The sequence below is a fragment of the Oryctolagus cuniculus genome, chromosome 12 (genome assembly GCF_964237555.1).
Source record: "Oryctolagus cuniculus chromosome 12, mOryCun1.1, whole genome shotgun sequence".
NCBI classification, from domain to species: domain Eukaryota; kingdom Metazoa; phylum Chordata; class Mammalia; order Lagomorpha; family Leporidae; genus Oryctolagus; species Oryctolagus cuniculus.
In genome coordinates, this window is record NC_091443.1 from 106,147,515 (window position 1) to 106,160,764 (window position 13,250).

The 13,250-nt window shown below is 59.5% G+C and overlaps 1 protein-coding gene across 1 annotated transcript; it reads left to right on the top strand.

The window, feature by feature from the left end:
• Positions 1-6,402: 6,402 nt before the first annotated feature.
• Positions 6,403-12,687, top strand: CRABP1 (cellular retinoic acid binding protein 1). The gene is made up of 4 exons (XM_002721593.5): positions 6,403-6,589; positions 7,073-7,251; positions 9,067-9,180; positions 12,397-12,687. The coding sequence occupies exons 1-4, from the start codon at positions 6,520-6,522 to the stop codon at positions 12,445-12,447; spliced, it is 414 nt and encodes a 137-aa protein (XP_002721639.1). The 5' UTR covers positions 6,403-6,519; the 3' UTR covers positions 12,448-12,687.
• Positions 12,688-13,250: the final 563 nt, after the last annotated feature.

A 13,250-nucleotide genomic window follows, 5' to 3' on the forward strand; every position in this document is an offset into this window, starting at 1 on the left:
GATCCACCCGAGGAAGAGCACGGATCCGCCAGAGGAGCTCATCACCCGAGTCTTCGTGCTGCAGAGGCAGAGAGCAGCTTTTCCAGTCCAATGAGGGGGTTCTTTCTTTTTTAAGATTTATTTATTTGTTTGAAAGTCAGAGTTACACAGAGAGAGGAGAGGCAGAGAGAGAGAGAGAGATGTCTTCCATTTGATGGTTCACTCCCTAATTGGTCGCAATGGCCAGAGCTGGGCCGATCCAAAGCCAGGAGCCAGGAGCTTCTTCGGGATCTCCCATGCAGGTGCAAGGGCCCAAGCACTTGGGCCATCTTCCACTGCTTTCCCAGGCCACAGCAGAGAGCTGGATCAGAAGAGGGCCGGCGCCGCGGCTCACTAGGCTAATCCTCCGCCTAGCGGCGCCGGCACACCGGGTTCTAGTCCCGGTCGGGGCGCCGGATTCTGTCCCGGTTGCCCCTCTTCCAGGCCAGCCCTCTGCTGTGGCTAGGGAGTGCAGTGGAGGATGGCCCAGGTGCTTGGGCCCTGCACCCCATGGGAGACCAGGAAAAGCACCTGGCTCCTGGCTCCTGCCATCGGATCAGCGCGGTGCGCCGGCCGCAGCGCGCCGGCCGCGGCGGCCATTGGAGGGTGAACCAACGGCAAAAGGAAGACCTTTCTCTCTGTCTCTCTCTCTCACTGTCCACTCTGCCTGTCAAAAAAAAAAAAAAAAAAAAAAAAAAAAGAAGAGGAGCAACTGGGACTTGAACTGGCGCCCACATGGGATGCCGGCGCTTCAGGCCAGGGCTTTAACCTGCTGTGCCGCAGCGCCGGCCCAATGAGGGGGTTCTGAAGGGAAGTGCACATGCGCCCGGCACTCTGGAACGCGCTAGAATCCCACAGACACAGGACTGAACGGTGCCTGTGCAGCCATGGGCGGCCAAGAGGGGCCAGTTGCACGTCAGACATGCTTCTGCAGCAGTCTGAACGGACCATAGCGTCTTGTAGCTGGCTTGTAGCTGTAGTCGCTAGCGCCAGCTCCCGGTGTCTTGCTGTCTGCCTGCGGCAGCCTGGCCAGCCCTGCACACGGGTCCTTCCACCTCAAAGCCCTCCTGGCCTTCCGAACCCTCCCCTTTCTCCCTGCCAAGCCCTGTCCTGCTCCACCTCCCTTCCCATGCGCCCGGGCCGGTCCCCCCCACCCCCTTCCCACCTCCTTCCCTGTGTACTCCACTCCTCCCTCTCTCTCTACCTCGGCTCCCTTGTCCACCAGGCCATCCCCTGTGCATGTGTGTGAGTCCCACTGGGGGCTGGCAGCCGGCACCGCCCTGCTCCTAACCTCTGCGGAGGCCAGCGCCATCGCTCTACACCCAGCTCCAGCCACCCTCCCTTGTTCTAGGCAGGAAGCACAGGGCACGGAGACATGTGGAAGAGCTGTCCCCTGTCTTCGGGCTTCCTTGCCTGGCCGGCAGACACTGTCACCTGCTCCCCCCCCCCCGGCTCCCCCGGGCTCCCACCTGGGCCCGCCTTCCCTGTGGCATCAGCCATCAGCCTGTGACCGTCCTGACACCCAAGCCCATCCGAAAGGCAGGCAAACAAAATTCTGGACACTGCTTTGCCTCTCCCTCCTCCCTTCCCCCACCCAGTCAAGCTTTCCAAAAGCCGTCCTGGGGTTCTGATTCCAATCGCACCCTTTCCTTTCCAGACTCAAGCCCCTGCAGCCCTCCTGGCCTTCCCCCCACCCCAAAAAACTGCTCCAGCCATTGCTTCTGTGACCGTCTCTGCAGCAGTTGTCACGGCTTTGTGCTGTGCCCCTCAGCTGTGCCTGTCCCCGCACACTTCACCCACCCTCACGTCTGCAGCTGCCTCCTGGCCCAGGGTGGCCTCACACCCCTGCCTTTATCTCCCAACCCACCCCTGGTAGAACTCATCTCCTGCTCAGGGGCTCCCCCACAGCAGCAAATGAGGCCACCTGCGGCACCCCCAGAGCCTCCAGCTGCCCCTCCCCCACCCCTATCAGTAGTGTCATGTTGGGGGGCCAGGGAGACGCCTAGGATGGCTCTCTAAGCCCCTCGCAGGACCCACTGCATCCAAACCTGTGGGGCTAGGGCCCAGGAATCAGAATTTCTGGACGGTTCCCCGCCACTCCGGGCTTCTCTGGGCCAGGTTGGAATCGAAGCCTGGCTCGCTCACCCAGCCCTTCCCAACGCTCACCTCTCAGCCCCTCTCTGCCCACAGCAGCTGCCACTGCAGGAGGACCTGGCTCACCTCCACTCCCACGTGTTCCGTGGGCTCCCTCAGGTCCCACCTTCCGTGTCTCTCCCTTCCGGCTCTGCACTCCAGCCAAGCAGAAGGACACTTGGGCCCTGTCCCCCGTACCCCGCGTTCCCTCTGCCCCACCAGATCCAGGCCTGCGTGTGACCCCTGAGTTTCTAGATTTCTCCCCTGGTTAAGCAGTGAACTCCCAAGACAGGACCTGGGCCTGGACTGGTCACTGGCCTGGGAAAACAGTGGAGGATGGCCCAGGTGCTTGGGCCCCTGCACCCGTGTGGGAGACCCAGAAGAAGCTCCTGGCTCCTGGCTTCAGATTGGCGTAGCTCTGCCCATTGTGGCCATGTGGGACTCCAGTGAGCCAGTGGATGGAAGACCTCTTTCTGTCTCTTCCTCTCTGTCACTCTTTCAAAAAAAAAAAAAAAAAAAAAAAAAAGACGACTTCGGTGCAGGCTCAGCTTCGCTGCCCTCCCCTCGCCACCCACCCCGGCCTTCTCCGCCCTGAGTGGCCCCCAGGCCCCACCCTGCGTGGCCCCCAGGTCCCCCTGTGAAGTGGGCTTGCCTGCAGGGCAGCCCCCCGCCTCAGCCCCTACCCCCTACAGCAGATATTTGATCTGCAGATCCCGGCACTAAATGGAAACGCAGGGCCCCTTGTTAAAAACCCATTAAGAATCTCAAGATGACAATAGCAGAGCCTTCCCGCTTTTCCATTCCCCCATCCAAGCAGGCCCTGTGAGCTCACAGCCCTGTGTGACTGCACAGGTCCCACAGCCATGAGGCCGGCTTGGCTCATGCCCCCTCTGGCCGGGGCCGGCCCCTCGCCCAGCCTAAGCTGCTTTCTTAGCTCCCTGGGGGCTCCGTGCAAAAGCCCAGCCCCCGGCCAGGACCAGAAGGCATCAGCAGGGGCTCCCCCTCCCCCGGGCCCTGGGGGATCCTCACCCCCACACTGCCTGTGGGCTGTGGAATACTTCCATCTTTCTCAAATCAATGAGGGGTTATTGGGCTCACCTGGCTGAGCCCGAGGCTGGGGACACATTGACAACCGATCTATTACTGCCTTCCAGGAATTCCGGGGGTATCAGTTAGCTGAGTTACGACTCAGACAAGAGCAGGACCAAGCAAAGACCCTGCCGGTGCCAGGAAATCAGGAAACGACTTTCCACCAGAGAGGCGGCACAAGCACGGGTTTCAATGAGTCAGCAAGATTTTCTTTGTTTGAATTCTTTTTTTTAATCAACAAGATCAAATGTAATCTAATTTCTTTAAATTATTTCCACAACAGCATACTTGAGGTAACGCTTCTGCAACACTGTTAGTGAGCCTTTTTCTCTTTTTTTTTTTTTTTTTTTTTTTTTTGACAGGCAGAGTGGACAGTGAGAGAGAGAGACAGAGAGAAAGGTCTTCCTTTGCCATTGGTTCACCCTCCAATGGCCGCTGCGGCCGGCGCGCTGCGCTGATCCGAAGCCAGGAGCCAGGTACTTCTCCTGGTCTCCCATGGGGTGCAGGGCCCAAGGACTTGGGCCATCCTCCACTGCACTCCCGGGCCACAGCAGAGAGCTGGCCTGGAAGAGGGGCAACCAGGACAGAATCCGGTGCCCTGACCGGGACTAGAACCCGGTGTGCCGGCGCTGCAAGGCGGAGGATTAGCCTAGTGAGCCGCAGCGCCGGCCGCCTTTTTCTCTTTTTTAAAGATTTATTTATTTATTTGAAAAGCAGAGTTACAGAGAGACAAAGAAAGAGGTCTTCCATGCACTGGTTCACTCCTCAAATGGCCGCAACAGCTAGGGCTGGGCCAGGTTGAAGCCAGGAGCATGGAACTCCATCCGGGTCTCCCATGTGGGCGGCAGGGGCTCAAGGACTTGGCCCATCCTCTGCTGCCTTCCCAGGCGCATCAGCAGGGAGCTGGTTCGGAAGAAGAGCAGTCGGGACTTGAACCAGTGCTCACATGCTGGCATTGCAGGTGGCCGCTTAACCCACTGTGCCATGACACCAGACCTAGTGAGCTTTTCACTGTCCCTACATCGTAGAGCACACCCCATGCCTGTGTCGTCACGGGTTGACATCATGCATTTCAAAAGATGTCCATCCATGATACAACATTTCCAACTCTTGAGGAATATCCTTGGGTGGTTAATTATTCCGGACAAGAAGAGAGCTTTATAAAGACGGAGACATCTGTTAGTGTGTAACAGTGTAGAATTGACAAGTGAGATCCCACTATAGGGACATGACTGTGGCTAAATAACGTACAGTTTCCTTAGATGAGGACTAATTTATATGACAAATTGAAGCTAGAAAAGGTTAGGGAATATTTATGAAGTTAAGAAAAAGAGGGGCTGGCGCTGTGGCACAGTAGGTTAATCCTTCACCTGTGGCACCAGCATCCCATATGGGCGGCGGTTGGAATCCTGGCTGCTCCTCTTCCGATCCAGCTCTCTGCTGTGGCCTGGAGATGGCCCAAGTCCTTGGGCCCCTGCACCTGTGTGGGAGAATCAGAGGAGGCGCCTGGCTCCTGGCTTTGGATCCACACAGCTCTGGCCGTTGCGGCCATCTGGGGAGTGAACCAGCGGATGGAAGACCTTTCTGCTGTTCCCTCTCACTGCCTGTAACTCTACCTGTTAAATAAATGAAATCTTAAAAAAAAATAAAAGAAATCACAGTTACTGATGAGTATATATATATATATATATCTATATCTCCATATGGAAGTAAATATATATGTGTGTTCCAAAGAAACACAGATTGAAATACAGTTAGTGAAAAACAATTGTGCTGGTTTCCAGTTTTTTGTTTTGTTTTAGATTTATTTATTTGAAAGGCAGAGAGAAGGAGGTCTTCCATCTGCTGGTTCACTCCCCAAATGGCTGCAATGGCCAGAGCTGGGCCAGGCCCAAGCCAGGAGCCAGGAGCCTCTTCCAGGTCTCCCATGCGGGTGCAGGGCCCAAGCACTTGGGCATCTTCCACTGCTATCCCAGGCCACAGCAGAGAGCTGGATCGGAAGTAGAGCAGCTGAGACTTAACCTGCTATGCCACAGCGCGCGCGCGGCGGCGGGGGGGCGGGGGGGGCGGGGGGGGGCTGCAGTCTTCTTTAATGACATCGCACAGGATGAAAATGAATAAAGGAAACAAGTTTTAGGGCGAATTTGAATTTTAAAGAGAATTTATTTAATTTGAAGGTTCAGTTTTTAACACTCTGCCATGTTCACGCCGTAGGTAGATACTCCGTACTACACAGACACACTATTTTTTTCCCTTGAAAACAGGGATCGCGATGTTACAAAACCTGGGCTTCATGACAACAGTTGTGGAAGGAAGGATGTATTGTCCCATACGGGTACCATTCAGTGAGGCGGGATTTCCTTAATCAGACATGAAAGAGAGCTCCTGAGGAGGAAGGCTTGGAGAGGAAGAGATGGGGAAGATTCTAGAATGCTGCGCTGCCGTGGGAGGAGCAAGGTGCAAAGCCCGAGGTCTGCGTAAGAAGAGCCGCCGGGCACGTGCTGGTCCTCCCGGCCCGAGACTCGGGCTTCAGCCACGGTGCCTCCAGGGCGGCACCCGAGAAGCCGGGGTGCCAACTCCCCTCGGCCTTCCTGGTCTGGGGCGCCCGCCCGTCTCAGCGCTGCCAAACAGGAGCACCCGCCTGCCTGTAGCAGGGGCTCGCTCAGTACGCCCCTCCCCACCGCACTCACAAAGGTGCAGTGTGGCCTGGGCTCCCTCCTGCCCGGCCTAGGGGACCCGCGATCTCCCGCAATTCGCCCCAGTGCCCAGGCCTGCGTTGGACCGGGCAGGGAGGGGAAGGCTGGGCGCACAGGGGAAAGGTACGAACCGGGGATGAGCAGAGAGTGTCCCCCGTCCCCCAGCGGCCCCACTCCCACCCCCCACTTGAACTTCACATTGTGGATATTTTCAAACACACACACACAGCGATCCCCTAAGTTCCCACCGCCCAGTTCCCCCAGCTCTCTCCCAGCACGCCTCTGCAAAGCAGGATGTGTCGCCGGCCCAAGCGCACAGGCCTGCACCCCGGGAGGCTAGGGGACCGAGAGGGGCGCGGGTGGGCGGGGAGCCGGGCCGGGGCCGCGGGGGGCGGGGGCGGGGCCTGGGGGGCGGGCCCGGGGCCGGGCGCGGCGGGGGGCGCTCTCCCCGTGACTCAAGGCGCGCGCGGCCGGGCGCACCGCGCCAGTCTCCGCCTCGCAGCTCCCAGTGCGCCCGCCGCGCCGCCGCTGCCCGAGCCCGCGCCGCCTTCCCGCCGCCGCCGCCGCCGCCGCCACCGCCACCATGCCCAACTTCGCCGGCACCTGGAAGATGCGCAGCAGCGAGAATTTCGACGAGCTGCTCAAGGCGCTGGGTGAGCGGGCGCCGGGGGAGGCGCGGGAAGCGGCCCCGAGATGCCCCGCACGCGGAGAGGGTGGGCGTTGGGGAACCCCGGGGCAGGGGGCGATCGCTCGTTCCGTTTCCAGGCTTACCCGGTGCCGGAGCGGCGCGCGGAGCCCAGGACCCCCGACGCTGGGCGCGCGTTCGCTGCATGGGCGGCGCCTCCCCCGACGGCTCGGCCTTTATCCCGTTCTAGACAGGCGGCTTTAACTCGGGGGACCCTGTTTTGAGAACAGGCTCTGCCCCGAATGCACCGTGCGGGGGAGCTGGCCGCCTTCTCCGAACCTCAGTTTCGTAGCCCGAAGGAAACCGAGCGAGGGCACGGGGGCGCGTGGATCCCCAGTGCCAAGACGGACGGCTCGGGGACCGGAACCTAACGGGTCCGGGGCTGGGCGGCGGGCGGCGGGCAAGACCCTGGGGCCCGAACCAGCGACGCCGCCTGCCCTTGCCCGCGCAGGTGTGAACGCCATGCTGAGGAAGGTGGCCGTGGCGGCCGCGTCCAAGCCGCACGTGGAGATCCGCCAGGACGGAGACCAGTTCTACATCAAGACCTCCACCACGGTGCGCACCACCGAGATCAACTTCAAGGTCGGAGAAGGCTTCGAGGAGGAGACGGTGGACGGGCGCAAGTGCAGGGTGAGGCCCCCGCGGAGCCCGCGCGCCGTGCCTGGGGCCCGCTTCGGCCACGGGAAGCCGTGGCCCGGCGCCGTCCGCCCGTGGCGCGCCCTCCTTGCAGGGCGTGTGCACGGGCTGTCGGTTGTGAAACCTGGCTGTCCAGGGCTCAGGAGAACGCCCCACCCCCGTTCGCCCGCCGCCGCGTCCCTAAGCCGCCTCCTAGGTGCTGCGGGCGGCTCTGCGCCCCGCGCTGCGTCTTTGCGGGGCGCGGGAGCAGGAGGGCCGCGCTCTCGCCTCCGTTTCCTGTTGCAGGTGGAGCCTCGGCTCTCGCGTCCCGCCTCGCGGGTCCCCGGGGCCGCCAGGGACCGCTCGGCTTCCATTTCCAGCGGTCCCGACGGCCCCAGCACGCCTCCCAGCTCGCCCGAAGTCAGGTTCCTTAAAAGAATGGTGCAATGGTTGCGAAAGCGACTGCGGCTTCTGGCTGGGAAGATGGGCTCAGGGCCCCTCTCGGAGTGGTCAAGGGCGGGGTTATTAAATTTCTGCAGAGGGCTGAGCAAGTGGGCTGAAGCAAGGGGGTGTAGAGTCCTTTTTTTTTTTTTTTTTTTTTTTTTATTGTAAGAGCAAGCATTGCATTTGGTGAGGCGTCACTTATTTTAAAAGCAACAGCACCTCTCCGTGCCTTTCCCCGGGGTTTTAAGAGTCAGTTCCCCAGGGTAGATAGTTCCTCTCTCCTTTCCTGAGGGGTGTCAGTCTGCCCGGGTACCCCCCGGGCCTGGGACCTCCTGGAGACACAGCCCGCAGGAGCAGGCTGACCCACGGGGGCCGTCGTCTTTGGCTCCTGGAATTGGTGTAACCTGAAAATGATGTCTAGGCTGCGGGGTCTGAGGCCGGCGTCTCTGTGGTTGGCAAGCAACAAAAGAGCAGCTGGGCATTGTTAGAGAGAGGGGCTGGGGAGAGGGCTGGGCAGGCGCAGGATTTGGGGGACGTTCAATGTGGCCACTGCCAGGGAGGGTGACCCCGGTTTAAAAACAATCACCGAACCCAAAGGGTCACACGGAGTCTGCACAGTGAGGCTGTTACCCTGCCCCTCCCCTCCCCCGCTGCATCCTGCGTGTAAGTTAAAAAGTGGTTTTGTGCACATTCAGCACTGCCCCACCCCCGCCCTGCCCAGCCGTACCCCACCCCCCACACACATGCTCCAGGAATCCACATTAACATTTTTCTAGAAGGATGTACCCCGGGAGGTGCAAGGGCTCCTATCCTGGGAGCCTGAGACATGGGCTGACCCTGGCAGGCTGCACGCTCCATCTGACGGGGCACAAAACGTGGCCCCCAAATCCATGCATGGAGCCTTGACCGCGATGTAAAACGTGGCGGTTCTGATGTGACAGTTCCTGTCATCAGCATTCAGCTCGCTTCGGGCAGAGTCGGTTTTGACATAAATGAGTCCTGGCTTGCATCCTCAAGGCTTTGCTGCTCCAGTGGCTCTGCGTGCGCGTGTGTGCATGCATGCATACATGTGTGTGTGCATATGTGTGCGTGCGTGCATACATGTGCGTGCGTGTATACGTGTGTGCATGTGTGTGCGTGCATGTGTGTGCGTGCGTGCATGCCTGTGTGTGTAAGCCACAAGGTGCATTCCCACCCCATACAATCCACAAGTAGCCCCCTGAACGTGGGCCCCGGAAGGCTCAGCCGAGAAGCCCTTGTGCCCCGGGGACGGGGAGCCTGTGTTGCTTCCCACGCTGCCATCATTCTCCCGCGTTCGTTGTTGCCGCCGCTCCCGCTGGCTGCTGGGACCCTCATTCCCGTCACTAACGGGTTTCCTACCGACAGAGTTTACCCACCTGGGAGAATGAAAACAAGATCCACTGCACGCAGACCCTCCTGGAGGGCGATGGCCCCAAGACCTACTGGACCCGCGAGCTGGCCAACGACGAGCTCATCCTGGTGAGGGCCCTTTGACCTGGAAGCAATCCCCATGCTCTGGGGCGTGTGGGGCGGAGGGAGGGTGGTTTGCCCCCTTGGGGGTGGGCCACAGAGTCATGCTGGGCTTGGGCCGCCTGTTCAGAGAAACACATGGTTTGCCCTGGGTTAAAACTGAGCAAGATGACGGTGGCTTGGGTCGGAGAAGTTATTGTTAGAGGGTTGAGAGCAGAGGGGCTGAAATATCCCCAGCCAAACAAAAGACCGGCGGTGGGGAGGCCAGGCTGCAGACCCCCGTAGTTTGGTTACACATCTCCTCCCGCAGAGGCTGGGTGGAAAGACAGACAAACCCGGTCCTGCTTCCTTTGTGTCTCTGAGCTCACTGAGCTTTCCCCGCCCCCACCCCCACTAAAGACGGGAAGGGCTCTTGTGGGCAGCCGGGAAATCCCATTCTCCTTGCCCGTCCCCTCTAGTTCCGCCTGCCCGGCCTGACTTAGCGAGCGTCACCCCCAAAATGTCGGGCGTGGGAGCCAGCGAGGTGTGCCAGGGAGGGCTCCCCTGCTGGGACCTGCGCAGGGACCTCACTTCCCGGGCGCCATCCTCCTGCTGGAAAATTAGGGGTTGAGCTGGAGTCTGAGCCCCGAGGTCCCTTGGAGCCCTGAAATTACATGTTTGCATGCAAGGAGCCCTCCGTGGAGCTGAATCTGTGTTACCGTAGCTGCTCGCTCGCGCTCGCTCTCCTCCTTCCCGGGGATGATTTAAAACGCTTTCTGCTTTCATCACGATGATGTTGTTTCCAGAGAAACATGGGGTTTGGGGGGTGGTTTGAGGCTAAGGATCTCTCCTGGCACCAACCAGAGACAGCAGAGAGGGGGCCGACGAGAAAGTTCCTGAGCGGAGCTGAGGGTTAAGAAGGACCCGTTTGCTGCGAGCAGGTGCGATTTTTTTTAAGCTCAGTAGTACCTGAGCAGCCGGCATCACAGGCCAAACTCTGCCAGAAACGCCCACTGGTTCCCAATCCTCCCCCTTTCTCTCCCCCCTCCTCTCTCTCTCCTCTCACTCTCTCCTCTCACTCTCTCCTCTCTCTCTCTCTCCTCTCTCTCTCTCTCTCTCGCCTCTCTCTCTCCTCTCTCTCTCCTCTCTCTCTCTCCTCTCTCCTCTCTCTCTCTCCTCTCTCCTCTCTCTCTCCCCTCTCTCTCCCTCCTCTCTCTCCTCTCTCTCTCCTCTCATTCTCTCTCCTCTCTCTCTCCTCTCTCTCTCTCTCTCTCTCTCTCTCTCTCTCTCTCTCTCTCACACACACACACACACACACTGTCTCCCCACAATTCTACACAGGCGTCCTCCCCCGGCTCAGGCTCAGCCAACATATATACAAGTCTCAAAGGAAGCATTAACTCTTGGCATTTGGGATCCAGAACGTGGGCTTTTGTTTCAAGGATTATTATCATTAATAAATCTAAAACGCAGGCCGATGCAATCTCCATGTAATGAGATGTGAATTATTCTAGTTAAGTTGAAATAAGCTCTTCCCGTGCCAGCCATAAATTACCCCTGGGCCCTAAGTTGCCTTCCTTTGAAAACTGAGTCTACCCCCTCAAAGCACTCTGGAATATTCTACAGAGAGTTTCTTTCGGGAACCTTGCTAGCATAGTTTACAGGCAGAGAAATCCATTTTCAAATGTGGCTGGAAGTACGCTGATTTCTTCTCTTGGGCGAAGCCTTTTGTTACCCCACGAGCTGTCAGAGCGCTCCAGTGGTTAGGCTGCGGCGTCGGATCGCACGCCTTGGAGAGTTCTGGAGAACTGGCCTGGCTCGGAGAGGCGCAGGCATTAGAGATGGGGATTAAGGGGGAGGGGGCTCTTGCCCTCTGGCCCAGCCCCACGCACAATCCCCCTGCACACAGAATCCTCTGTGATCTCTACCCTGGAAGCAATTACAGCCGTGCCGGCCCACTCGGGGGGATCCCCAGTGTGCAAACACGCTCGAGATGGCATGTGCCGCCTTAGCGCTCACGGAGGATGAGACGGGTTTTCCCGGAACACACGTGCTGGGACGATGTCCTTGCCAATGTCCCTGAGTGCACCCCCGACCCCCGAGGGCTCTGGGGCTGAGAGTCTGCAGTCCCCGGCTGACCTCACTCAGCCCTCGGTGAGGTGTCCTGTCCTGCACCCCGGCTGCTCTGAGAACCTGGACGGGTGGAACCTCCCAGCCGAGAAATGTCCTTGGACCTGTGCAGAGAAAAACCGCCCCATGGCAGGCGGCAGACTTTGCAGAGTTGTTGGTTTCTGTGTTTTGTTTTTGTTTTTGTTTGTTTGTTTTTTTTTTTTTTTCTAACGTGCACATTGCTTTCCATGGGAGAGTCCCAGGAGAGCAGGCCTGGGAGTCATCGCTGGGTATTGGAAAAGCCGAGATAACGGCTGCAGTCTCGTTTCAGGGAGCCAGAAGAAAAATGTCCTCCTACCTCTGTGGGATGATTCTGGTCCAGCACGCCAACAAAGAGTGTTAACTGCAAGGGCCTTGGCGATCATCTTGTTCCATCCCCCGGCTCCCCGCCCTGCCTGCCCTAGACGGGCTGGGGGAGGCACAGAGTTGCCCCAGCTTACCCAGCTGTCGGTGGCTGGAGGGACAGAATGTGTACGTAGCCCACGCACACCCTCCTGATGCCTTAGTCTTCTTTAGTGCTAGCACCTGACATAAGGGAACGCCGTGTAGCTAGAACTATCTGTTGTGTACAGTCATGCCTTTTTTACCCCCGCCCCCACAAATATTTTTGGTCGGTGCTTGGTAGAATTTATGGGTCTGGAACCCACGGATAAGGAGAGCCAGGGGTACTTAGTCAGCATTCCGGGCCGATAGCTGCTTCCTGGAAAGCAGTGTTGGTGCTGATCCCAAAGCAGTCCCATCTGGCTGTTCCGCGCCAGACCTCCTGGCCCCAACTCCTCACTCTCCTGAAGCCACAGAAAAATCCAGAACCGTCCCCCTGCTTTCAGTCTAACTCCAAAGCCCAAGCCGGGGAGGTGGCATCCCTCTGGACACGCCCAGGTTCCAGAAGCAGAGGACATCTGTGCAGGACACAGGGCCGTGGGGACAAAGCCCCCGAAAACCCTGGGCGCACCGGAAATGGAGCGCCTGTCCCGGAGCTGTCCACAGGGCAGCTGGCCGCCGGCTCTGCCCACGCCTTCAGCACTCTGCACGGCCCTCTGCCCTCATTGCTTCTCCTTTTCTCTCCTCCCCCCGCAGACCTTCGGCGCCGACGACGTGGTCTGCACGAGGATTTACGTCCGGGAGTGAAGGTGGCCGGTTTGGGCCTGCTCGTGAGACAGGATGCAGCCCTCCCCGAGGAAGGGGTCATAGGTGTGGGCTCCAGCCGCCCGTCCCGACCCTGTGAACGATAGATGACCCCCTTTGCCCCCGACAGTGTTGTAGTGCCCCCTTGCCCCCTCCCTGCCCCCTCCGAGTCTCCTGTCTCGCTGGTGCTCTGTAGTTTCTCATTTGCATGGTTTCCTCCGTCATTAAACTGCTTTGACACCGCTCAAGGCTCCTCTCTGCTCTAGATCGGCCCTCGGTTCCCACGCGGGGGTGGGGGGTGTTCCATGCCCCCTGGTTCGGTTCGGCGGTGTGGTGCTTCCGCCTGCATTGGCTGTGCAAGGGGGGCACCCCCAAGCTGGCTGGAGGCGGCGGGCAGGTCCAGCTGGGGTGGGACCTCACGGCTGGCTTTTCGGTGGAATGAGTTGGCGTGGGTGGCTGCCAGCGGGGGAGAGAAGGCACCTTCCAAAGGCACGATTGAGCAAGGGACCGTTTGCCAGGGCAATTACAAGACGCAAAGAACCAGGCAGGGATGGGGAGGCCCCCAGAGACGGGCCAGACAGACCACCAGTGCCATCACTTGGGAGAGGGGCCGCCCTGGAGGACAGGGAGGGCTGCCGCTGGGACCCACGTGGCCCACGTGTGGGGTGAGAGGGGGCGTGGCCTGGAACGGGGGACAGGCGCTCTGCCCTCCCACCTTTCACTCTCTGATCCACCTAACTGTCACACCAGCTGGATCTGGGGCCAAGACGCCGGGGAGTAGCAGGGAGGCCGGGGTGGGGGAGGGG

What these genes read in the sequence shown, in the direction of transcription:
- CRABP1 (XM_002721593.5), top strand. Translation starts at nt 6,520, where the DNA reads ATGCCCAACTTCGCCGGCACCTGGAAGATGCGCAGCAGCGAGAATTTC. An exon ending in CGAGCTGCTCAAGGCGCTGG is followed by an intron (nt 6,590 to 7,072) that starts GTGAGCGGGCGC and finishes TTGCCCGCGCAG; the next exon opens with GTGTGAACGCCATGCTGAGG. An exon ending in CCAACGACGAGCTCATCCTG is followed by an intron (nt 9,181 to 12,396) that starts GTGAGGGCCCTT and finishes CTCCCCCCGCAG; the next exon opens with ACCTTCGGCGCCGACGACGT.